Source organism: Myotis lucifugus, unplaced genomic scaffold (assembly GCF_000147115.1).
Source record: "Myotis lucifugus unplaced genomic scaffold, Myoluc2.0 scaffold_254, whole genome shotgun sequence".
Taxonomy (NCBI): domain Eukaryota; kingdom Metazoa; phylum Chordata; class Mammalia; order Chiroptera; family Vespertilionidae; genus Myotis; species Myotis lucifugus.
Window position 1 is genome coordinate 576,127 of NW_005871302.1, and position 25,607 is coordinate 601,733.

Below are 25,607 nucleotides of genomic sequence, written 5' to 3' on the forward strand. Positions count from 1 at the left end.
ATTCAACGGATTGTTCTTTCTCACTAACCAGCAGCACCATCCTGCTTTGGGCTTGTTTCGGCGAGTGAAACGTGTGTCGCTGAACCATTTCAGTCCGCGTTTTCGCTCTGACAACCTGTGGTTTGCGAACCTGAGTCCCGGTCTTCGTGATAACTCTCCCGGCTCACCTGCGGACTCTCGGGACTTTGCGGGGCTCCAGGAACCGGGGCGCTTTCTTCCCCGATCCTCCCACACTCAAGACCACGCTTTGCAGAACCAAGAGCTCGGTGACAGCCTCCTCTCACCCCCCGGCTCCCCGGACCCTCCTTTTAGACCTTTAATGACGCTCCCTGGCCTCTGATTGGCTGGTCTGACTACGATGGGCGGGGCACGGCCCTGGATGGCACTTCAGAGCCCCTGGGTCGCCCCTCACCGGCGTCCACCCGGCAGCACCCGGATGAATGGTTCGGGGTCCCCGACTGCCGCCAGGGCCTGGGTGGGACCCAGCGCGCCTCCGGGGGAAGCGGGATCGCCCCTAAGAGCCCGGGCCTGCGGGGGCGGGGCGTCCTGGGCACCGGGGATTGGCGTGCCGGGCGCTGCCTCCCGTCGTGCACTGGGGTGCCGGCACTCACCCGGAAGGAGAAGCGGGGACCGGCTATATGGTGGGGCGCTGGCGCTGTGGCGAGTGGGTGCTGCTCTCAGGTGAGGGGGCGAGGGCGGCCGGCCGCGTGGGGGCGGTGGGCGTGCGGGGAGGCAGGTCCTGCTCCGGTGCGGGCTGCGGGCTTAAGCGGCAGTAGTGGCGCTGGGGATGGGGACCTCGCTGGACTTCCTAGGGCTGTCTCACCTTCTGCGTAAAGGCTGTACTTGCTCGGGATCCAGGGGAGGAAACCCAGCTTTTCCATTTATTATTATTATTGTTATTGTTATTATTGATTTGAGAGAGAGAGAGAGAGAGAGAGAGACATCACTTTGTTCTACTTATGTACACATTCACTGGTTGCTTCTTGTATGTGCCCTGACCCTGGGATGGAACCCGAAACCTTGGCATATCAGGTGACCAACGGAGCTAGCCCGCCAGGGCCTTCTGCTCATTTGTACAGAAGTTTAAAGCATCTTTCCTCCCCACTCTCCAAGCTCAACAGGCAAAGGAGGACGACTGTGTGGCCCTTTGCTCCTAGGTGTTAAGAATGAAGGGGTGTGTGTATGCGTGTGTGTGTGTGTGTGTGTGTGTGTGTGGCCGGAATAAACAGGTTTGGGGACATTTACCCAAACGGTTAGGCCTATGGGTATTGGCAAGTGTTTTAGCTTGCGGTCGTCTCTGTGACTTACCTCCTAAGTGGAAGGATCGGCAAATGACAGAGGGACAAAAGAATGGAGCACGGCTGGTTGGTGAGAACACACGGAGGTTGGTCCGACGCGGGAGGCGTCTTCCACCCCCTGCGGGTGGGTGTTGAGGAAGAAGAGCTTTTTGAGTTTAGCTGGCTCCAGAATGAGTTAGAAGGGATGGAAGTCTCCGTGGCTCAGTATACTTTTACCACCGGGTTGGTGTGTTTTTTTAACCTGTCTCTTGGAGTCGTTTAAATGGGCGGGAAAATGGTGGAACTAAAGCCTTGAATTGTTATGACATTGGAAAGCTTTACAAAGAATCTACTTTTGTAAACAGCAAAAAGCTGGGTTCTTGCTGGAGTTCTTGGTGCTGGTTCAGGTGGAGAAAGTGGAGGAAACTTCAGATGGGATTGAATGGACCCAAGAAATGGAGTTAGCACTGAGTTGTATAAGGAGCTGAGATAATTTCGGACTCTATTCTTATTTGGGTGGCAGGGATCCATCTCCCAGATTATAGAGCTAAAGTTCACTTCCCTTTTCCGCTCCAAAGAACTGAACTTCCATCTCCTTCTGAGGAGTGGCGTTATGAGGAGGAAGCTAATGGAGAATAGAAGTTACTACTTGACGTCTGGGTTTTTGTATTTGTTCCAGTGTGTTTTTAAGGAAAGTTACATTGGAAACTTTCTTAATGCCCTTCTCATTTTAGATTCAAGTACACAGCCTCTTTGGGGTCCTAGGATTTGTTTAAAAGCCAGTTTACAGCTATTTGTTTCTAACTGGTATTAGCCCCAAAGGAAAGGAGAGGAACTTGCACATGGAGGTGGTGCAAACTCTTCCTTAGGCAACTCTTCTCGAGTCCGAGAGTGCTGACCGTTTAGTTACTCAATTATAGTCCTTCATTTGGCAAACCTTTCAAGGCACAGGAGACGTTTGAGCTCCACCGAGCTTGTGGGTGGCTATGATTTCCTTGGCATTGTCTTTCCTGTTGTTACTTTCGTGAAAAGACACTTCAGAATCTTTTAACCTGCTCCTATGTTGGCAGTTTACCAAATGCCTGAAAAGAAAAGAGAAAGAAATATTTTTAAATCGGAGGAGATTAATTGTTCACAGTGAGTTGGCCTTTTTTGGTCACGGGCATTTGACTACTTACATAGAGATTTTGCACATCAGTTGTTCTGGCATTGGCAGCACCTACCTTTCCGTTCAGGACCCCTTTGCAATGGTGCCTGCATCCGATGAAAAAGCAGATTGTCAGCAAGAATACTGTTTAAGATGGTATTGCCATCATAAAAGCTTTGGGTGGCTTGATGGTGTAGCCCAACTTTGTCACATACCATGCAGTTTTGTCTCTGAGTGCAGTGTCTGTGTGTGGAGAGACCTGGTATACTGAGAAGAATTGGAAAAGCTGTTTTGCTCTGCAAATTTTATGGTGTAAATGAGTTTCCCTTCTCCTGAAACATTTGCCTTGTGTTAGCAAAACATAAGATAGAAGGAAACTCATTACACACTCTCCTAATGGTAAGGCAGAACTAATAAGGGAACGTGTTTAAAATTAATTGTGGGAATGTAAAAAACGAGTGGGTGCGAATGGGAATGGGGGGAGGAGAGGGGGATCTTAGAGATAGGCTTGTTTTCCCCGGAGCCAGCCGGGATCATTTGTTGGCAGTACGTATTGGCTGAAGTCAGTTTTCATTTCAAGGTAAATTGAAAAGGGAAATTAAACCTTATTGTTCCGCTCTTAAGAGAGGAGAAGGGGGCGCAGGTGGCGGCCAGGGTGGGTGCTGTTGGGAGTGGTTCTAGGAGTAATAAGATTAGTGCTGTATTTTAACAGAAGGTGACATCATGGGCCCCTTTGGACTTGAGTTACCCTGTGCTGCCACCATCATGGTCCCCTTGTCGGAGTGGGCGGTGTCGCTGCACATGCAAACGGCCACCGTGGGGGAAATCGGCAGCTTAGGCTTTAATGAATCTTTACAAAGGAGTGAAAACATCCTGAGCCGCCCTGTGCAGCTGTGGGGTGTCTGGGCTGAGAGGTACATGTCCAGCAAGGAGATAATTAGAACCATTGGCTTGGGTTCTGGAGAACAGATTAGATAAGGGAAGATCAGCACTGGGCAACCCATTCTGGTGCTCCCTTGCTCTCCAGCGCTGACTTATCTCTGGGGAGGTGACTGTGGTTTAGCACAACAAAGAGAGACGAGGAGCACTGCTGTTTGGTGGGGTTTGGCTGTCTCTGAGCAGCCAGGAGGGGGCGATGTTAGGCTCACTCACACAGCTGTGCTGTGTGCCCCCACAAGACACTGCTTTTTGCCTGCAGTCTTCAGGCAGAAAGGGTTTACGATGGAATCTTGTTGCTTGAGGCGGACACTGCACAGACCCAAACACGCTTTGGCTAGAGGTGGCCTACGTAAGGGTTTGGCCCTGGGTTCAAAAGGGAGGCAAATCCCCCAGGGCTTGTCACGGTCATAGAGCTAATGTGGTGAGTTTTTTTTGCTTCCTCTTAAGTTTTAGGTTAGAATGAGAAAAGGTGCCTGGTTTTCCCCAGGAGGGTCCATTAAAGTTTTTCAGGTTTTTTCCCTGGTAAAGAGTGATAAGAATAGAAGCACACTAACCATGACTGTTCCCTTGTCATTTGCATCTCCTCAGATGTTTTCTTGCAATGGGCTTTTGATGTAGGATGTTGGAGAACCAAGAGCAGGAGGTAAGCATGTGGTCCCCACAGAACAGGTGGGCAAACGTTGGAGGGGATTTGGGAAAAGGGGGCAGGTCACTGCTTCGTGGTATCTTTCTGACAGTAATACCTAAGTGGTTCCATGAGCTCAAAATAAAACCGGGAGAGGGAAAGCAGTACTAAAGGCATTTCTGGGAAATGAGGTTCCATTTTGACTGACTTTTCCATTTCTTAAACTGCACTAGAATGTAAGCTACAGGAGGGCAAGAATTTTTGTCTCTTGTTCATGTTCTACCCTCAGTGTCTTAGAAAAGTGCCTGACACATAATGGGTCCATAAATATTTCTTGAATTCAATGAGTAAATGGACAAATGAATGAAGGTTGGTGCTGTCTGTTTGGAAAAAATCTGGCAACCTGAGTTGTCAAAGCTGCCGTGCTGTATGGTTGAGCCGAAGCTGAAGGAGCATTTCTTGCCTCCAGGAGGTGATCACTGTGCGTGTTCAGGACCCCCGTGTGCAGAATGAGGGCTCCTGGAACTCCTACGTAGACTATAAGATCTTCCTCCATGTAAGTGCATCAGACTTCTGTATTGGGATCAACATTCGCCAGGGCTGCGGGATGGTGCTGAGACAGCACCTGTTTGTGGACATGTTTGCCAGGCCCGAGACGGAAGAAAAGGAGGGAGGAGAGGAAGAAGAGCTGGGGTATGCCTGAGAGTTGACGGCAGGCTGCCTGTGGCCTCTTGCTCTAGTTGGAGCCCCTGATCAGGACTGGGGCCTAGTGGCTTAGGTCCTCAGTGAGAGCGACGACGGGGAGTTCGTGTGATATTGGTCTTTTCCCACTAAGTCCTCTTCATGTACTTTCTCCCGTAGACCAACAGCAAGGCCTTCACTGCCAAGACATCCTGTGTGCGTCGCCGCTACCGTGAGTTCGTGTGGCTGCGGAAGCAGCTCCAGAGAAACGCTGGTTTAGTGTGAGTCTGCTCTTGCTTCCTTCTTGGGTCTGAGACTGGCTTTTTAGGTGCTTACTTGGGGATTCGAGTTTACAGTGAGGAAAACGTGGCAACATGCCAGGCCCTAAGGAAACTGAGAAATCTGTTCTTAAATTATGTTTTCCAATTAGTGAAAAAAAGTAAAGAACAGAGTTCTTATTTCTAGGTTTTTTGACCTAAGAGTGCCATAGGAATGTAAAAAATATCTTTCTTTTTTTGTATGTATCAGTCTAGGGCTAAACACATGTTCTGCTAGCATTTTAAATGTGCCTATCACTGGTTATCAGAAACTTTTTAGCACCTGGACTTACTTGACAGGTGGTGATCCTGTCCATTTGACTTGTAAAAATTGTGATACGTGTGTGTGTGTGTGTGTGTGTGTGTGTGTGTGTGTGTATGTGCAAAGACCTTTTCAACAGACTGAGAGCCTTAAGAAAGAGTATTGTTCACTCCTCCCCTATACCTCCCAAATAAATCTAAAAACTGATTCCACCACAGAATGGTCTGGTGACGGATGGCCTGTTGATGACCTAGGTCCTAGCCAGTTAATTACCATGTGGGACTGATGAGGCCATTGTCACGGGTCAGGCCTTCATAAGCCAGTTGGAAATTCCCCTGAAAAGTTGGGCATCTCTAGCCTTGCTGGTTTTTGTTGTTGTTAATCCTCACCCGAGGATGTTTTTCTATTGATTTTTTTTTTAGAGAGAGTGGAAGGGAAGCAGAGAGACAGAGAGAGAGAAACATCAATGTGATAGAAACCCATGGGTTGGTTGCCTCCTTCCTTGCACGCATCTGACCGGGGCTGGGGATCTGAGCTAGGGATTGAGCCTGCAACCAAGGTATGTGCCCTTGACTGGAATGGAAACTGGGAACCTTTAGTCCACGGGCCGACGCTCTATCCATTGAGCCAAACCGGTGAGGGCTGTTTTAAATATTTTAAAATATTTTTGTATTGATTTTTGGGAAGAGGAAAGGGGAGGGAAAGAGAAACATTGATGGGAGAGTGAAGCATAGATTGGCTGCTTCCTGCACGCCCCCTACTGGGGATTGAGCCTGCGACCCAGGCATGTGCTGGTTGAGCAACACAGGCTGGGCAGTAGCGTGGAGTTTTGAAGCTGTAGATTTGGTTCAAATACCAGCTCCACTGCTTATTAACTGTGTGGCACTGGGAAATTTTCTCAACTGCTCCGATTCTTTTCCTTGCTAGTAAAATGAGAACACTAATATCTTCCTCACGGAGTTGGAAGGATTAGTGAAATAAGGTTTGTAAAACATTTAGCGTAGGGCTTGAAACATGGCATGGAGTGAGTCATTGTTAGCTTCCCATCCTTGCCACCTTATTAAAAGCTATTTGTAGTGATTTGTGCCTCTTTTCAGGGGATGTCCTTGATCAGGGCTGATATGACTGTCTTGCATGTTGCACTTATCTTGAGTGTTAAATTATGTGACTCCACAGGCCTGTACCGGAACTTCCTGGGAAGTCAACCTTCTTTGGCAGCTCAGATGAGTTCATTGAGAAGCGACGACAAGGTCTGCAGCACTTCCTCGAAAAGTGAGTGAACATGGCAGGCTAGCCCTTGCCTTCTGAGGTAGGGGCAGGGACGGGGGAAGGTGACAGGCAGGGTGGCGCATTGAGCATACATTTGGGGGTGGACCCTTTTCTTGTACTCTTCATGCTCACTCAAGCCAGAGTCTTCAGAAGATGGAGTTGGGGCCTGGCCGGCGTGACTCAGTGGTTGAGCGTCGACTTATAAACCAGGATGTCATGGCTCGATTCCCAGTCAGGGCACATGCCCAGGTTGCAGGCTTGATCCCCAGGGTGGGGCGTGCAGGAGGCAGCTGACCAATGATTCTCTGTCATCATTGTTGTCTCTATCTCTTTCTCCCTTTCCCTCTCCCTTCCTCTCTGAAATCACTAAAAAGACATTTAAAAAAAAAAAAAAAAGAAGATGGGGTTGGGGAGAACAGAGCTTCAGGGTGATGCCGCGTGCTGTCCTACCTGTGTTTGCCCCAGGGTCCTGCAGAGTGTGGTCCTCCTGTCAGACAGCCAGTTACACCTCTTCCTGCAAAGCCAGCTTTCGGTGCCTGAGATAGAAGCCTGTGTCCGGGGCCAAAGCCGCACGACCGTGTCTGACGCCATCCTTCGCTACGCTATGTCAAACTGCGGCTGGGCCCAGGAGGAGAGGCAGGGCTCTTCTCACTTGGCTAAAGGAGACCAGCCTAAGAGGTAACTAAAGCTCTCTGTTTTGAGACATGAGGAGCTAGGATTACTGTCACCTGGGTCAGTGAGGTGTCCATTTGATAGAGAAAGTAAATTCACAGCCTTGGTGGTCTTTCAGAAGAGGCCTTCTCCTGCTCCTGTGCGCTTCTCTTACTCAAGCCAAGGGATGGTGTTACCCGTCCCTGGGTAGCAGGCTCTCTTCTAGAAACCTGGGGAGAAAGAAGAGAAGGCTTTCTTATGTCCTTTATCTCCCCCCTGCCCTTAAAATAACTTTATTGAGAAATAATTCACATTCCATAAATGTCACCATTTTAGTGTACAATTCAGTCGTTTTTGTTCCTTCACAAAGTTGTGCAACTATTAATCATCATAGTTAATTTTAGAACATTTTCATCACCCCAATAGAAACCTTGTACCCATTAGCATGACTCCCCATTTTCCCCAACCCCTAGTTCCTGACAATTACTCATCTACTTTCTGTGACTCTGGATTTACCTATTCTGGACATTTCATACAAACGGATCCTTTTATTTAGTATATTTTCAAGGTGCATCCATTTTGTAGTGTGGATCAGTACTTAATTCCTTTTTGTGGCTGACTAATAATCCATCCTTTTGTTTGTCTTCACTTGTGTTTATCCATTCATTTTGTTTATCTGTCCCTTCTTTTCCCTTTCCCGCTCTTCCAGTTGCTGCTTTTTTCCAAGATCGGGCAGGAGTAGTTCTCCCTCAACGCCTCCTGAGGAAGAAAAGGACCATTTTGAGGTGTGGGCTCCTGTTGTTGACTCTGAGGCTCCTTCCTGGGAAAGCCCCCCTCCCCTTCCCCCTACCTCACCATCATGCTGTGATTTTGCAAGACCCGATGAAGGACCCTGTGCTCCTCAGCCCGTGAGGAGGTCTTTGGGAGGGGACCACGCTCTACCTTTGGATCCTAGTCAGTTAGAAACAGTTTTAGAAAAGTGAGTTCTGGTCTGAGCTCTGGGTTCTGCTCTGAAGTGGACAGAGAAGATGCAGGCAAGGGGATGCAGGCACTTGGGTGGGATTGGACGGACCTAGGGCAGTTGGGGAGGTTGGGCTGCTTAGTGTTTGACAGTTGCCGCTGCTCAGGTTGGTTGCATAGAGGTTGGTCACGACAACTCCTTCAACTTCCTCCATAGGAGTAAACAGTATGCAGATGTTTATAAATTCAGCATAAGATCCAGGGGCTGTTGATTTTGAATAGAGTCCCATGTTTACTCTCTTGGGACCCTTGGGGACTCGAGTTTACAGTCCCTTCCATGGCCCAAGTCCAGTCATCTGGGAGCTGAGTTTCTTGAGATGTTTGTTAATGGGCCCATGAGCACTGCCTCAGGTTACTAGTTTGGGGGATCTGTAAGTGGCCGATTTTCAGCTGCCATACTGAATATTGTCCCGGCAGAAATGCTTGTGTAGTTGTATTCCCACTGGCTCTGTTTTGCTGCAGCACTTTGATTCTGGGAGGCTGGCCTCTTGCCTACCTCCTTGCATGGACAGGGTGGTGAGTATTTATTCTCCCACCTCCTTGCTTGTCCTCCACTAATACCACTGAATGGAATGGTGCTGTGACCCCTGTCGCTAGGGTTTCCTGTATATTCCAAGACCTCAGCCTGGCTGTGAGGGGCCTGAGACCCACAAAATAGGTCACGGCCACCACAAAAGAGAAGTGGCTGTTCGCAGCCGAGGAAGGGCAAACAGCTCAGGGAGCTTTGTTTTGGAAAAGGCTGCCTGGGCTGCCACTCTCTTCTGGTTATAAAGCAGAGACGTGAGCATCTTTTCTGCAGGATAGAATGAGCTCCTTTCTTTTTTTGAAACCCCTTTTTCCCCCTTAGTAACAGCTCCCTGCCTCCCAGGGCTTCAGCCACTACAGTGTCCCTCTGCTGTGTTGCAGGGCGGCCATATGTTCAGTCCAATGGGGCGCAAGGCTTTGTTTCTTTCTGGAGAGAGGGCTCTAGGGACGGAGATGAGGAACAACGCGCCTTCCGTCAGACAATGAGGCATTCTGCCCTCCTGCTGCCATAATTCCCCTCCGCTGAGAGCCGGAGCTGGTAGGGGATGCGTGCCGCTGGCGCTCGGCATTGCTCTGCACTTGGGTTTGTGTGTGGTTCTTCTCGCCCACTCCTCCCTCCTGGCCATCCCTCTGCGCTCTCTTACCAGCCTGTGCTGTGGGACTGTCATGGCATTTAGTTCAGAGTTGAGGGGCTTTGGCCTGAAATAAAATTCAACTATTTAAGACTGTTGTTGCAATTTGTGTCTAACAAGCTGTGGCAGAGAAGGAGGGAATGAAGGCTGGCACTAGTTACTTTCATAAATCACGAATTTATCAGCGTGGAAATAATGGTTCAGAGCTGTGCACTGCAGCTCCTGCATTGTGAGTGCAGCTCCAGTTCACTACTGGAGGGAGGATCGTCTTCCAGAGAGCCGGGATCCAGCTCTTCTCACAGGTATGGGCATGAACCTTGTTAGGGATAATTTACCTGATGCTGCTTCCATCCTCGAAGCCTGTCTGAGGTGCCAGGTGCTGAAAGAGAAATAAAGTTTGTCAACAGGCAGATGCAAAGCCCTGGCTGGGACTCATCTCTCTTTCCTGCCCGCCTCCCCTGAGTCTCTCCTTTATATGATGCAGCAGAGCAAGGCGAGTAGAGAAAACCTACAGAGGCAAATCCAAAATGTCAAAAGAAGTTCATTTAAAAAGGGAAAAAAAAACTCCATACACAACCCTCACAAAAACCCGACAGATGCTAAGCTAATGGCATCCGTTCTGCCGATTGGTGGGGATGACTCATGAATATTAATGAGTCCAATGCTCCAAATGGTGCAGCTGTGAACCCAGCTGTGCCTGAAGCTCTCTGATCTCAAAACTTCCAGACAGGAGCCGGAGGTGGTCTGTGTCAATTCCCTACTCAGCCAAAAAACAGCAAGCTGGGTTGGCCTTCTTCTGTTCGCTCCTTTTCGTCTGGAGTTGGTGCTCAGCAGCTAGTTCTGCCAGCAGGGTAGGCTGCTGGGACAGCAGGAGCCATTCAAAGACACGAATGCAATTTTTCTGACTCCTGGCTTTTTTAATGATCCATTAACAGCAGTGTATATAACAGCATCTCAGTTAATCTAAGGCCACGCACCATCCCCTCACTGTCTGGTGCAGAGTTGAGTGTAGGCCATGGAAGGAGATGTGCTAAGAACGGAAACATTTTTCTAATAATACAGGCCTGCAGTTAGCAGAAAAACAGCAAAAATGGATTTCCTCCTTCATCCAGGCAATGCTATTTGCCTTTATCGTGGTGTGTTCTGTCCCTGTGTGTACTCAGGGCTAGTTCCCATGGCAGGTGACCTCTGTGGCCTACTGAGCTGTTTTGTAGAAAGAAAGTATTTTTTTGTTAGAATTCAGGATTGAGGGAGGTTCTGTGCCTGATGTAGTCACCATTCTTCCAACAGCTACTTCCATGGCCCAAGCCCAGTCATCCGTTACTCAGGATGAGCGATCCCAAACTCATGGGTTTGGTTTTGTTTGGTGGAAGGAAATGTGTGCAGGAGGGTGGAGGGGGAGGGGGGTTTTCTTGTATGAAAATCGTAAGTTTCACATACATCATTTTTGACCTTGGTGCCCAATGAGGAGGGCAGAGCAAGTATTGTACTCATTTTCTAGCTGAGGAAACTTTTGAGATGAGCTGAGCATGAGCATCGGCCTGTGGACTGAAGGGTCCCAGGTTCGATTCCGGCCAAGGGCACATGCCTGGGTTGTGGGCTCGATCCACAGTAGGGGGTGTGCAGGAGGCAGCCAATCAAGGATTCTCATCATTGATGTTTCTATCTCTCCATCTCCCTTCCTCTCTAAAATCAATAAAATATATTTTTTTGAAAAAAGCTTTCCCTTTTAGAAAAAATAAATATGTTTTAGATGATGGTAGAATATATTCATGTGAGAGGTCTTTTCCAAGCTCTATAAGACAAGGTGTTTCCCCCCAGATTTTTTTTTTTTAATCTTAAACCACCACTACTAAGAGAAAAAAACCACCCTTCTCTTTTCAGTTGCTCTTAGAAATCAGAGCTCCTCCACGGTTCTGTTTTCTGACTGCTAAGGCCTTCGATCCACACCGAGTCCTAGGCAACTCGTACCCTCTCTGGTAGCTTTGCCTGGGAGGTGATCGTGACTGTTTGACATTAAGTTTGTGAATTTGTTTATATGCCTTAGCTCTTGCTGAATATTCTTAACACCTACCGGTGAGGACAGTGGGCCCGGAGGAAGCAAGGTGGGGTTGGAGGTAGAAATGGAAAGACCAGCTCCCGGCCTGCCTCTCGGAGGCCGCGGGAGCATTCAGTCGGCTGGAGTGGCATCTGTGGGTTTATGTGTGAGCAGCCAGCTGAGACTCGGCTAAAGCCAAGCAGATAATCACTGTTGTGCAAGATAGTGACTTCCTCAGTCGAGCTGGGGCAGTGATCCTAAGCCACCCCTCCCGGGTGGCCCTCTGCCAGCAGGGACCGGCTCTGTAGAGGGCACGTTGCCCAGCTCAAGGTAACCCTTTGAACTGTAGACGAGTGTCCCTGTTCCTGTTCTAACCACTGTACCTTCCTTCCCGAGGGTTTCCTTAACCGATAATGGAAGCCCCCCACCCACCTCTTATCTCTCACCTGCTACCTGCCTCAGCTCTTCTAAGGAGCTGTTTCAGGAACTGCGGCAAAGCCCAAGTCCGCACGCATGCATCTGGCTTCCAGCCGGGCAGCAGGAGCCAGTCCTAACATCTTAGAGCAGCGGTTCTCAACCTTCCTAATGCCGCGACCCTTTAATACAGTTCCTCATGTTGTGGTGACCCCCAACCAGAAAATTATTTTCGTTGCTACTTCATAACTGTAATGTTGCTACTGTTATGAATCGTCATGTAAATATCTGATATGCAGGATGTATTTTCATTGTTACAAATTGAACATAATTAAAGCATAGTGACTAATCACAAAAACAATATGTAATTATATATGTGTTTTCTGATAGTCTTAGGCGACCCCTGTGGAAGGGTCGTTCGACCCCCAAAGGGGTCGCGACCCACAGGTTGAGAACCGCTGTCTTAGAGAAATAACTTGGGTAAAATCAGTTCCACCTTAGTCATGGCTGGCTTTGGAACTGGAGTGCTGGAACCTCAACTCTCAAGATACAATAAATATGGACAATTTATACTCAGAAGAATAACAAGAGCCACACTTTTTAGGAGACAGTGCTCCTGACTCAATGAACAGAGTGAATAATTTTGCTTCCTTTTCATTAAGGGGAAACCTGGTCCACTTCCACAAGCAGAGGAGGAAAAAAACAAGGTGCTTGCATAGCAGGGAAAGGGAGGCCTGAAGAGTAAGCAGGGAGAGATGGTAAAGCCAGAGTGAGAATTACGGGGTCACCTGAAAGTCTTTAAGGATTTCCCCCCTGGAAGGGCAGGAACATGAGGTGCTTCTGTAATCTAGGTTATGGAGAGCCACCAGCCACAGTTACTATCTGTGGCTGTCGAGTCCCTCCCTCCCGTCCTTCCAGCCAGTCACTTTTTTCTTCATACCATCTGGAAGGGGCAGTTTTTTTTAAAATAAATTTTTTGTTAATCCTCACCCGAGGATATCTTCCCATTGATTTTTAGAGAGAGTGGAAGGGAGGGAGAGAGACACACAGAGAGAGAAACATCGATGTGAGAGAGACATCAATTGGTTGCCTCCCACATGAGCCCTGACCAGGCTGGGGATCGAGCCTGCAACCGAGGTACATTGCTCTTGACTGGACTCGAACCCAGGACCCTGCAGTCCGTGGGCCAACACTCTTATCCACTGAGCCAAACCGGCTAGGGCAGGGGCAGTTAGTTTAGGTCCTTCCGCGAGTGCTCTAGCCCTGTGTATGTCCCCTCCCTGGTGGCCATGTTGGTGTGGGAAGCCAGGCCTCCCGACATCCCCACCCGAGTCCCTTGCAGAAGGCCCAGGATAGTGAGAGCCCGAGGCGGTTTGTTGGAGACAGTGCAACCTGCCCATATGAGACTTAGATATATTCTACCAATTAGGGCACATCTGTTCCAAATGCTGAAAGGCGAGCACTGTCTCTTTAAGAGCCATCCCACTCCTCTCCTTGAGTGATGAGGGCTGGGAGCACAAGGGAGTCAGATGCTGATTAAACAGTCCTACTGCTGAGCTCTGTTAGAAAATTACTGTAATTATGATCTAGTCCCAGCAGAGGGATGAGTTCCAATCCTGCTAATAACCCTTCCAGGTGCCTCAGATTCAGGGCCCGCGGGAGGCAGCTTCGACAGGGCTCTGGCTGGCAGCGGGGCCAGCGATGGCCCTCCTGTCTGGCCTGTGCGGGCGCAGACAACAAAGGCACTGGACCCTCATCTTATCTCAGCCTCCTGAGAAGGCAGTGGGTTTTGGTTGTGTTGTGGTTGTGCTTTTGGTTCCTGACAGCTCACGGGAGTCATTTTGTAGGAGAAAACTTTCCCCTAAACTAACATGAAGAACCAGGAAAATCACAACCGGGAGATGCCAATCTGTCCTGCCTCTCCTCGCTTCCGCCCGGGGACTGCACCCGCCCACTCTGCGAGGCGGGGGAAGCGGAGCCGCCGCCTGGAGCTGCAGCCGCCTTCGCGCTTGTTCCTATGAACCTGTGTTCATTGCTCTGAAGGACAGTACACAGCATCTCACTTGGTCCTGACCAAGAGTTTCAGGGATTTCTGCCCCTGGAAAGGGAAACGGACGTACACAGAGCTGCTGAGAGAGTCGGTGTAATGCAGCTCTAAACCAGCATGTATGGGCTTATTCATTTGAAAACGTCATTTTTGTAGTGCAAATCAGCAGTGGTGCAGGCCAGCAAATCTCAGAGGTGTCTGTGGAGCATAGAAGCTCGCTGGTGGTTCTTAAACCCTGAGGAATTCATGGCATGAGCACTGTCTTCCCAGTCTAGCCGTAAGCTGCTGCCTATCCAAGCACAAACTTCTGAAAGGCAGGGCAGTTTCTCTGTGCTTGGTCCTAAGCACACCCAAATGCCCCCAGACAATGGTTCTCAACCAGGGGTGATTTGGTTTCCAGGGGACATTTTTGTTTGTCAGAACTGGAGGTGGAGTGGAGGGGGGAGGGGAGTACTACTTGTATCTAGTGTCTGGAGACCAGGGATGCCACAATGCCCCCAACAACATAAAATTATCTGGCTCAAAATGTTAATTGTGCCAGGTCGAACCCTGTACTAACAGAGTGAAGCAATAAGCTCCAAGTTTTGCCCTCTCTGCCCCCCAAAACTTCCATTGCATTGCCTTGGAAATGTTTTAAAAAATGATCGCCAAGCCCGGGCCGGTGTAGCTCACACCAAGAGGCCACTGGTTTGAATCTGGTTGGGGCACATGCCAAGGTTGTGGGCTTGATCCCCTGTCAGGGGCATGCCGGAGGCAGCCGATGGATGATGTTTCTTCTCATCGATGTTTCTATCTCTATTCCTCTCCCTTCCTCTCTCTCTCTAAAAAAAATCAATAAAATATATTTTTTTAAAAAAGAAATGACTGCCAGGTATGGAACAGACTGTCAAATCTCAGAGGGAAGGATGGGCGGGTGGGCGGTAATCACCCCAAAGACCTTGTATGATATATGCATAACCCATGGACACAGACAATAGGGTGCTGAAGGCCTGGGTGGGGGGGGGGGCAGGCTGGAGGGAGTCAATGGGGGAAAAAAGGGAACATAATGTAATGCTTTTCCTGAGGTGGGGATATGTTAGGACAGGCCCAGCGAGGGTGCTTACTGTAGGAGCTTCCAGTAGATGCAATGGTGTGCGTGTGCCCCTTGGTGACTCAAGGCAGCACAGTGCTGGACATGTGTCTGATGGTGGGGGAAAGGGAAGTGTTTGAAGTGTGCTTTCTGCTCCAGGATCAGATGTGGGGGATAAAAGGTGGCCAGCTGCTCACCATCCGGTTAAGAGTGTCAGCAGTGGGGCCAGATGCCCTTGTGGAGGACCAGCACTAGAAGCCTCTCGGCACTTACTCTCATCACAGGAGGCCAGGAAGTGGCACATTATTGCTCAGTGCCACAAAAATGCTCCCCTCAGTGGCACTCTGCCAGGTGGAGAGGTGGTGGGGTGTGATGGGGCCCCAGGAGGGAATTGAACACACACAGCTGCTGACAGCCAGCCAGCCCCAAAGCAGCTAGAGACACCAGGCCTCTCAGAACTGCCTGGCGTCAGGCAAAGAAAGCCTAGTTGGCAGGGTTTGCCTAGATACCAGGCCTGCAGAGGAGAGGACTTCATTAGAAGGGACATCGTACCAGGAGAGCTAGGTAATCTATCTACCACCCACTCCCCTGGTGACTGGGCAACTCATTTTGCCTTATTTTTAGGGTGATCCCTCATCCTGGTTTACAACTGTGTCTTGGAGTCATTATGAATAACTCCCTTTCAGTCTCTAAAGCAGCAGTTCTCAACCTGTGGGTCTCGACCCCTTTGGCGGTCGAATGACCCTTTCACAGGGGTCGCCTAAGACCATCCTGCATATCAGATATTTACATGACGATTCATAACAGTAGCAACATTACAGTTATGAAGTAGCAACGAAAATCATTTTATGGTTGGGTCACAACATGAGGAACTGTATTTAAAGGGCCAGAAGGTTGAGAACCACCGCAAAGTGTCTGTCTGGAAAATAGATTATATGGTCATCCTACTAATTGTACCTCACTTTCCTCTAATACAATAGTTTTTTTTTGGAGATATATATATATAATTTTTGCACAAAATGGGCTACATCTTAAAAATGTATTAATTGAATTCCAAAGGGTTGCAAAAGAATGGTCATTGATTTATACTAATGAAAAAAGAAAAAACCCACCATGTTTTCTGCACAGTTAGTTTGTGATAGGGAAATAGGGAGAATCATTCAAATCCCTCGAAGAAGAAAAATCTCTTTTTAGTTTCAAACTCTCTACCCAATTTCTGTAAATTCAAATGGGAAATGAAATGACTGGACAGGAGGGGAAGGGAGGGGAGGAGCAAGGGACGATGGTAATCCACAAACTAGAAAATTAGTTGGAGTCACTGAGCTGTGCGGCAGGGATAATCCTCTGTGTAGTGGCTGCTTTTTCTAAAGTCAGCCCCGCCGGTTTTGCTGGTGCTCTGGGAACTGGCAAATCAGCACCACTCCATTGGGGAGACCTGCGGGAGAGCTTTTTGGCCAAAGATTAAAGCACCTCTGTCCCTGACATCTGAGTGTTTGTTCTTAAGATGCAAGGAAGAACAGAAAATAACATACTTTGGTTTCTTCTCTTTTTCATGCTTGCTTTGCTTCAACTCCATTTTTTCAGGCTGCTTTTTAAAGGCATGAGTGCGTCCCCTCCACCCCACATCTTGCTCTTTGCATCGACATCACGGCTTTACTGTGTCGCAAGTGACTGGCATGGAATGTGGGCTTTGGAAATGTGTCGCTGGAGGTGTGTAACTGCAATAGACTACGAGTGATTCAACAAGCAAAGCAGCAGACTGAGAATTTAAAGAGTCTTTTCAGCCCTAGCCAGTTTGGCTCAGTGGACAGAGCGTCGGCCTGTGGACCGAAGGTTCCCAGGTTCAATTCCGGTCAAGGGCACATGCCTGGATTGCGGGCTCGGTCTAACATGCAGGAGGCAGCCAGTCAATGATTCTCTCTCATCATTGATGTTTCTATCTCTCACTTCCTCTCCCTTCCTCTCTGAAATCAATAAAAATATATTTAAAAAAAATAAATAGTCTCTCCTTTCATTTCCTCTCCTACAGCAGATTTTGTGTGATTTTTGTCGAAGTCACCACCTTGCAGATGCTCAGTTTTGCCACTTGGCAAGACTAACTGGTTACAAATAAGGCAGCTCAACTGAGCAAGCTAAAGTGCAAAAAATAAAGTTAATGAGAATGTGAAATCGAGGCGATTCCTTACATATTAGGTTTAGAAAAAATATCTATCTGGAACAGGAGGGAGGACATCTAATCAGCCCTACCTTTTGGCATTGCTTTCACTTTAAATGGAATCAAACTGTCTGGGTTTAGGAAATGAAACTTAATAGGAATTCTCTTTCCCATTTTTATTCACCAGAGGGAAAGATATAGTTGGTTTTGAATTAAATTCAGACTTCTAAGAGATAGAACAGGCCATTGTGTGGGGAAATGTAATATTGAGGTAACTGCAAAACAGTGTCTGTGCTATTTTGCTATATGGATGACAGAAAAAAACACTAGAAAAATGTAGTTTTAATGAAATGTAGCTGAAAGATGGCTTTCAGAGTATTTAGTATTCTCAGATATTAGTTTGGACAATCCAGGCCAAACTACACCAGCCCCAGGTCAGATTGTCCAGTGGATGTCAGTAAGTTCTGTGTAAATTATTTATCTGTAAAAGGCAGATAACACATTTGCTTCTTAAATTTAGGATCAGAGCTTTCTTATTTTCCCTCCTTTACATAAAATCAAGGAAGGAAAAAAAGTCTCCCACCTCTAACCCTCTCCTAGTTCACATGCCAGATCAATTAGTGGCTATGAAGAACCCATTCTTAAAAAAAAAAAAAGGAACCTGTTCTACATTTAATGTGGTTAGTTAAGTGGTCTAACACCCCCAGTTATCCAGTTAGTCACAGGCAGTAAGGTGGGGATTTGGTTAGTGGAGTCAGAGAAGTGGTAACCTGATTAGCCAGTTGCTTTCTGAGGCTATTGGCTGATATACTGAGTGGGGGGCAGTTTTTCGAGGCGAGGATGATCTCCAGGAAGACCGTAGGAATCCGTTGTTTCCCAAAGGTGTCCTTTAGAACTTTACCCTAACAGATAATGCCCTTCAGCCCCGTAGATAGTTTCATCAACACATCGAACTTGCGCCATCTTCTCCTGTATGTAACAATGGCAGAGATAGCCAGATGTCTACGGACCAGGTTTCCAATCAGTCTATTTGTTAACATCGTCCAGGGCTGATCTGATTTCTTTTTCCACTTGAGGCTTACAGCTAGAAGGGTCAGCGGTCCAAGTGTGGTGCCTACCTTTGCAGTTTGGCCAATGGTTGTTTCCTCTGGTCTACAGATATAGAAGGGACTAGTGCAGTAAGGGGATTTTGTTTTAAATGCCGGAAGCCAATGACTATGCTATTGAGAGAGCCTTGAACTGTGCAGAGAGTGAAGTTACCTTGACTTGGCCCCTTTTTCCTCCTCCTCCTGCCCCTGCCCCAGATACCTGCTCAATCAGAGCAGTGCCACATGGTATTCTCTCCTCAGCCTCCCAGCCTCCCAGCCTTCCCGACTTGGGTCCTTAGGGGTTCTCCAGGGAGGGAACAATCCAGGGAGGGAACAATCAAGGTCATAGAGGGGTTCCTGTTTGCTCGCTCTGTTAAACATGTTAGAACAATGCCCATTGTCCTTACCTGTAGGTTGGGATGGGTGCAAAGGTTCCTAAAGCTGGAGGCCATTGGTTCTCTTTGGTTCATCTGCTCATATGCTGCCACCTAGTGGTTCCTTGTCCGTTAGCACCCTGTGTAAAATGAAGGGGACCTTATGGACAGTTCAGTATTGCCTTTTAACTCTTTTCTATTTTTTCTCCCAGACCTAAATCCTCCCCTTTTCTTACCTCTTTTTACAGCACATACACAAAAAACTTCATTGTTTTTTACTCCTGGGTCAGAACATCTGGAAATGAAGAGCTGGCATAGGATCTTTTGAGAAACATGGAATCCACTGACAATGTTCCTGTTTGCTCCCCGGTTTCTCTCTCTGGATGGTGTGAGATGGATGTCTTTCTGCAGGGCTATGATATGGTTGTCATAGAGGTGAGGAAGGCTACTACCCATCCAGGACTGCTCTGGATAGGCAGTTTCAGAGATAAATTTTCTTTTTTTCCCTTTTTACTTTTTCAATTACAATTGACATTCAATCTTATTCTGTATTAGCTTCAGATGTACAGCATAGTGGTTAGACAATCATGTGCTTTACAGAGTGGTCCCCCGCCCCATATTTTAAGTATCCACCTGCCCCATATATAGTTATTATGATGTTATTGACTATATTCCCTATGCTGTAATTTACATGAAAGAAAATTTCTTTGGTTGCTCAGTTGCCCATTTTCCAAAATTTCTTGTGTAGATAGTCAGGCAATAATAACAGCTAACCCTTACTGAGGAGTTACTATGTGCCCATCATTGTTTTAAGTACATTAGCATGTGTTTTTCTTTTAATCGTCCTAATGACCTGGTGAGAGGGAGTATACCTCTTCTAAGGTGAGGAAACTGAAGCATAAAAGGTCAAGTAACTTGCTCTGATAGTAAATGGGGAACTGGGGTTTATTCCCAGGCTGCCTGGTTCCAGAGTTTATGTTCTTAGTAACTTTGTTTTGCTGCCTCTTCAAGGTACAGATAACCTGAGTGCTAGGTACAGGCAACAGGAAAAGGAACAGGGCTGGGTATACACAAGCCCTCTTCAAAGTTCTTGCTTGGCCCCTATCTAGGACTTGCTACCGTACAGGACTCCGTTGGGTAGTTAACTGAGGGGGAAAGGGAACTCTCCAATGTGCTGATGTCAAGGACTTTCTTCTAGCCCTGTCTCATTTCAAAGAGATTCAGCACATAAGAAAAATAACCAAGGAGGTACCCAAAGGACGTCTGAAAGGCCAAGCAGGCAGGCCTAGGTTCCAGAGATGCTCCTACCCCGAAAGACAACTGCAAGTCCCCTTCTCTCTCTGGGCTTGTGTTTTCTCTCTGGCTATCCCTTCCTACTTTGTATGGAGTTGGCGAGAATGCCCAGAACCAGCATTTTGATGTCATTACAAAAGAAACTCAGCACCATCACTATTGGCCAGGAGCCAAATCAAAAATTTATTTGTGCTTTTCAAATCAGACAAAACAAGCAGAGACTCCCTTCTCCAAAGGAAAAACCTTCGACAGGAGGTTTCCTTCTCTCTCGCCTGCTCTGTGACAAGCCTGTGGGAAGGGCGGACATGGCTGTGCGGGCGTGTTTAGAGATGGAATGAGCTGTGACAAGGCAGGCGTAGTAACAGGTCTGCTGAATATGCCTCTTCCCACTTGTGCTTTGAGGGTTTACAGTTACTAACAGGTGTCAGAGATGTGGGTCTCTTCAGTAAAGAGAGGAGTCCGTGGTGCTGGTGGGGTAGCAGAGGTGGGCAGTGGGAGCTCTTGATCAGTTTCTTCATAAAGGCAGGCTAGAGAGAAGGATACATGTCCTACAGGAGGAAAAACACATACATGTGCATGTCTGATTTAAAATATAGAAGATATATAATAAAAGAAAAAAATATAGAAGGTATAAAAGGGTGCAGAGTAAAAAGTGTCTCCCTGTCTCACAGTCATACAGCTTCTATGTCCTTGGAGGCAACCAGCGTTAGCATTTTCTTTTCCTTCCAGAGCATCTCATCTATCTATATAAAACCCTAATATGCAAATAGGCCAAATGGCAGAATGACGGGCGGAAAGACTGGTCACTATGACATGCACTAACCACCAGGGCGCAGACGCTCAATGCAGGAGTTGCTCCCAGCCTGTAGGCCCTGACCAGCGGGGGCGGGGGTAGGTGGGCTGGCAAGTGGGCGGTGCCAGGCCAAGGTGGGTGCGGGGCCCCAATCACCCCACCAGTTGCGCCATAGATCGACCCTGATCACCGGCCAGGCCTAGGGACCCTACCAGTGCATGAATTTCATGCACTAGGCCTCTAGTGCATTTATAAGCAATTGGAAACTTCCTTTTTACATGAGTGGAGTAAGTTAGGCCTACCTTTGTTTGCTACTTTTTTATTTTTTATTTACCAACATATTTTAGAATGTATTCCATATCAATGCAGAGAATTTCTTTTTTCTTTTTTACTGTTGCATAGTATTCGATTCTATGAATGTACTACAGTTATTTGGCTAGTTCTCTATTGAACATTTAGTTTATTTCCAATGGTTTGTTATTACAAACAAATAACCTTGTGTGATGAACATTTTGCATGTGCGGAAGTGTAGCTGTAGGATAAACTCCTAGATGTGGAATTGTTGGGTCAAAGAGAATGAGGCGATAAACAACTTTGTCATTAAATAAATCAGTCAAACCTGTGAATCTGCTTAGATTTGAGAGAAAAATTCCAACCCTTCTGCATTCCTGGCCAGGAAATGGAGCCCTCATTGGGAAAGTCATGAAGTCACACCTGTGCGACAGGTCTGCGCTGGTGCTTTACGGTTGTACAAGGGCATCTGAAAGTATGATCTATCCTTATGTATTTTCCTAAAAGAATCCGCCTGGTCTGGAAGATTCCAAGGACAGTTTGTATTACTGTCACACATGTCATCCCTCACCCCCACCAATAAAATCGGCTCCCACTTCAGGCCGGAAGATGGAGCTAGTGACATCATGCTAGCTTTGGGTGCCCTCTATCACCATCCTAATTCTAAACAAAACCCATTCCATGCCAAAGTGATTGCAACATTACCTTACCCAAAGCAAGCACTTACCCAACTATTTTAAAATATGATGTGGTTCTTGCTCATAAAATGCAAGCCATATTCTTTATTACCTAAAAGTTAATTTATGTCCCCTAGGAATCCTCATACTGGGCTCCTAATCTTGGCCAATCATATTGTAATACATGGGCATTTGGGGGAAGTAGTGCCATGCCTGGATTTGCGAGCTGGTATACAGACCCATGCTTGTGCACAGATTCCTAGTTGTCCCCCATATCCATTCTCCCCTTTTTATTTTATATTTTATTTTTTTTATATTTTATTGATTTTTTACAGAGAGGAAGGGAGAGGGATAGAGAGTTAGAAACATCGAGAGAGAAACATCGATCAGCTGCCTCCTGCACACCCACTACTGGGGATGTGCCCGCAACCAAGGTACATGCCCTGGACCGGAATCGAACCTGGGACCCTTCAGTCTGCAGGCCGATGCTCTATCCACTGAGCCAAACCGGTTAGGGCCCCTTTTTCTTTTATTAATTAACCCATCTTCCACTTTTAAGCTAGATACAATAAAGTTTTCTTTGCAGCTTTGTCTTCCTGTCTGTGTGTCTAAGTTCTGGCCAAATGAATGTAAGCAGAAGTGGTAAGTGCAACATCTGTGAAGTGTCCTTAAAAGGAGAAGGTGTGCCCGTTTCCTTTTATTTTATGTTTCCTGCTGGGTAGGATACAGGCATGATAGTTGGAGCTGGAACATCCATTTTGGACCACAAGGTAACCTTAGGAATGTTGGCCACACACAGTGGAGCAAAAACAAACAACAACAACAAAAAAGCAAGGTACCTGGGACCTAGTTACCTTGTATTACTTACCTCTGGGTTTTTACAGAAGAGAAAAATAAATTTCTATGTTAATTAAATCAGTTATTTTGAGTTTTCTGTCACATGTAGTTGAACTTAATCATAACTGACACAGTCCCCTAATTTAGGAAAAACAATTCCAGAATCATCATCTTTCAGTGGTGAATTATTAGCATCACCTTTGGAAATTAAGAAAAGCTACTTCACTGGCAACTCTCATCCTTCACAGAGAAACAAAGGCATGGCCAACACATTCATTGGCAATAGCTCGGATACCTGGGCTTCATCTTTCTTCTACTTCAAAGGCAGTTGTGAGGTACTCCTTTGGAACAATCCCAATGAGGCTGTTTAGTTCTCCTACCCACCAGCCATACATGTTATGCTCCTGAAAAATGAAGAGAGAATGGTTGCAGTTGGAATTTGGCCATGCTTCAGGTAATCTCTTATGGTGACTGCATGGGTGGTTCTGTGGGGTGGTTAACACCCTTGATGGGATTATTAAATTTAAAGAAGTCATCTAGAGGAGGAAAGCAAACTGTTTTCATTTTGCCATCTTACTGTCTACATTGTAAACTTAGCACATTTGATGCCTTGCTGAACATAAAGAGCATCTATCTTCCTTCCTTCCTTCCTTCCTTCCTTCCTTCCTTCCTTCCTTCCTTCCTTCCTTCCTTCCTTCCTTCCTTCCTTCCTTCCTCTCTCTCTCTCTCTCTCTCTCTCTCTCTCTCTCTCTCTTTCTTTCTTTCTTAACCATAGTTGAATGGTTTCTCAGAGGAAGTTGGGCACACCCTAAAATGCCAGAACACTAAAAATATTCAGGGAGTCAGGTCATAGTTCAAATCAGTGTTTACCAAGCATCTTCTATGTGCAGAGTGCTGTTTGAGTTCCCATGAGATGTATAATGATGACTCAGAACACTGCTTGCTCCCTGGGAGCTTACAGCAGAGAGTAATGGGCTATAGAGTCAGACAGACAGGGATCTAATCCCCACTTGGTCATTTAGTGGCCATATGACCTTAAGCTCTCCTAGCTTTAACCTCCTCTTCTGTAAGAGTAGGGAGACTATCACCCTTCCCCTATGTGGTGGGGATATAAGTGACGCCACAGAAGTAAAAACAATTCAAAGTAACTGATACGTGGTAGGTGCTCTAAACATTAGAGATGGGAGGTTGGCAGGTACATTAATAATCACAGGCAGGCTAAGCGATTGAACATCAACCCAGGAACCAAGAGGTCCTCGGGCCAGGGCACATGCCCGGGTTGAGGTTAATGTGGTTGTTTTCCAGGGCTCTGTCCTGCCTTCTGACTTGATGCACTTTCCTCGAGCAATCTTACATACCTCTGTGGTTTAGCTACTAATATCTGTGCAAATGACTCACAACCATAGCTCCAGCACAGATCTAAATGATGGATTCCAATACCCAAGCGTATGCCAAGCTGTTCACACTCAATATATCCTAAATTTAACCCATCACCCTGCTTCTATTTCCATTCCCACTCCCACACTTTCTATCCCTCCTGTTTCCTCTATCTCAGTACATGGCACCACTATGAACTCAGTTACTCAAGCCAGAAACCCGAGAGTCATTTCCAATTTCACCCTCCTTTTCCAATCAGCCCTTGAGTCCTGTCAGTTCTCTTTCCAAAATGTTACTGGGATCCACCCACTTCTCTCCATGCCCGTTGACAATATTCTAGAGTCATGTCACAGTCGTCTCTCAGGAGGACTATAGAAATAACCTCCAAATTGGTTTCTGTATCTCCATTCTCATTCTCCTCCCATCTCGTCTTCATTCTGCAGCCAGAATCCTTCTGAAATGTCACTGCCCTGCTCAAAACCTTTAAGTGGGCTCCCACTGCCTATTTATTGCCAACTTCTTAACAAGGTGGACAAGGCCCTGCATGACCTGTTCCCGATCACTGCCTAGCACTTTCACTCACCCCCTAAGTCTAGTGGACCCTTAGTCAAACAGAACTTGTCTCATCTGCTCCCATGGCTACAGCCTCTCTCATCTTGGAGCCTTTCCTCTGCTGGTTAGCCTCTACTTCCCTCCTCCCTTTCATGGGCTCACTCCTAAGCAGCTCTCAGATCTCAATTCCTGAGTCTTTCTAGATTCTCTAGAAACCTCTCCTTGCCACTCACTCTCTGACTGCGTGGGGGCCCTCCGACTATGTGGTCCACAGGGCTGTACCCTACGCTTCCCTGGAAATGAGCTCATCCCGCTGTCTTGTATGGGTCTGCTTTTGCCTCAGTGCCAGTCACTAGGTGGAGAGTTTTGTGAGAGCTGGGACCTTGTTGGTTTTGTTTGCTGTTGTATTCCCAGCACTCAGTGTGGTACCCAGCACAGAATGGGGCCAAAAAAACACTTGTTCAATGAGGTTATGAAGAAATGAAGGGAGCAGTGGGGATTTGTACTCTCAGTTGAGCAGATTTAGTTACAACTAACTGCAAAATATTCTCCTGGTGATTGAACTGGTTGTGGCAGGAAGAGAGCAACGGCCTTTGGAGACATTTTCCCCAAATGGCTCCCTAAGTACCATGAAGACAGACTCAAAAGGCATAAGAAGTGAGACCATTGAGCTGACCCTAAAAGGAACAGAGAATTATCTTTAAAAATCAGTCTGAAATAAATCAATGTGTCTACTGCCTCTTCCCACCAGACCTTATTCGCTTCCCCCACAAGGCCAACTCCCCTACAGTCTGCACTGCCTTATGGGAAATTACCCAGAATTCCTTAGCCTGAGCTGTTAGAACATTTTAAAGCTCCTATCGGTACAAGTTATGTTCCGGTCCACCTCCCAACACCTAGGGCAGTTTCTGCCGTAAGTTTTCTCGCAGTATTGTCTTGTGTTAGCATGTCACTGCAATGGCCATGTCTATAGGGCCTTGTTGCAAAGGGTAAACACATCCTCTGTTGTCTTCTCTCATTGGAACTCATAAAAACTCTAGCTTCAGTTCTTCCGTTATCTCACAGGTGGGGAGGGCATGATGTCTGACAGTCTTTTGATCACAGCCGGCTTGCTTAAACATGTGTGAAGAGCGGCCTTCTACCTACCAGATGCTGTCATCTTCATCACCTGCGGGGCTCAGAGAGGACTTTCTCTCCGCAGGGACTATTCACGACTCCCGACTCTGACATCCCCCGTTAGCCTAGTGCCAGGAGTAG

The 25,607-nt window shown here is 47.2% G+C and overlaps 2 protein-coding genes across 6 annotated transcripts in view; one reads left to right on the top strand and one right to left on the bottom strand.

Annotated features, from left to right (window-relative positions):
* Window positions 1-597: 597 nt before the first annotated feature.
* On the top strand, window positions 598-18,850 carry SNX11 (sorting nexin 11). 5 transcript variants are annotated; one of them, XM_014464487.2, is made up of 8 exons: window positions 598-681; window positions 3,952-4,006; window positions 4,458-4,544; window positions 4,850-4,950; window positions 6,425-6,520; window positions 6,983-7,195; window positions 7,878-7,953; window positions 18,779-18,850. In XM_014464487.2, exons 2-8 carry the CDS (start codon window positions 3,983-3,985, stop codon window positions 18,833-18,835), a joined length of 654 nt encoding a protein of 217 aa, XP_014319973.1. In that variant the 5' UTR covers window positions 598-681; window positions 3,952-3,982; the 3' UTR covers window positions 18,836-18,850. The 5 variants fall into 5 exon arrangements, with proteins under 5 accessions (XP_014319973.1, XP_014319975.1, XP_014319974.1 ...); XM_014464489.2 differs by lacking the exon at window positions 18,779-18,850 and adding an exon at window positions 16,498-16,815; XM_014464488.2 differs by lacking the exon at window positions 18,779-18,850 and adding an exon at window positions 13,645-14,478.
* A 1,135-nt stretch (window positions 18,851-19,985) lies between these two features.
* SKAP1 (src kinase associated phosphoprotein 1) overlaps window positions 19,986-25,607 on the bottom strand; it is a 43,111-nt gene continuing 37,489 nt past the window's right edge. The window contains exons 7-8 of the mRNA XM_023762585.1: window positions 22,717-22,825; window positions 19,986-20,371 (exon numbers count right to left, since the gene is read on the bottom strand). Coding sequence (XP_023618353.1) covers window positions 22,724-22,825 — 102 coding nt within the window. The 3' untranslated portion in view covers window positions 19,986-20,371; window positions 22,717-22,723. The remainder of the gene's footprint in view (window positions 20,372-22,716; window positions 22,826-25,607) is intronic.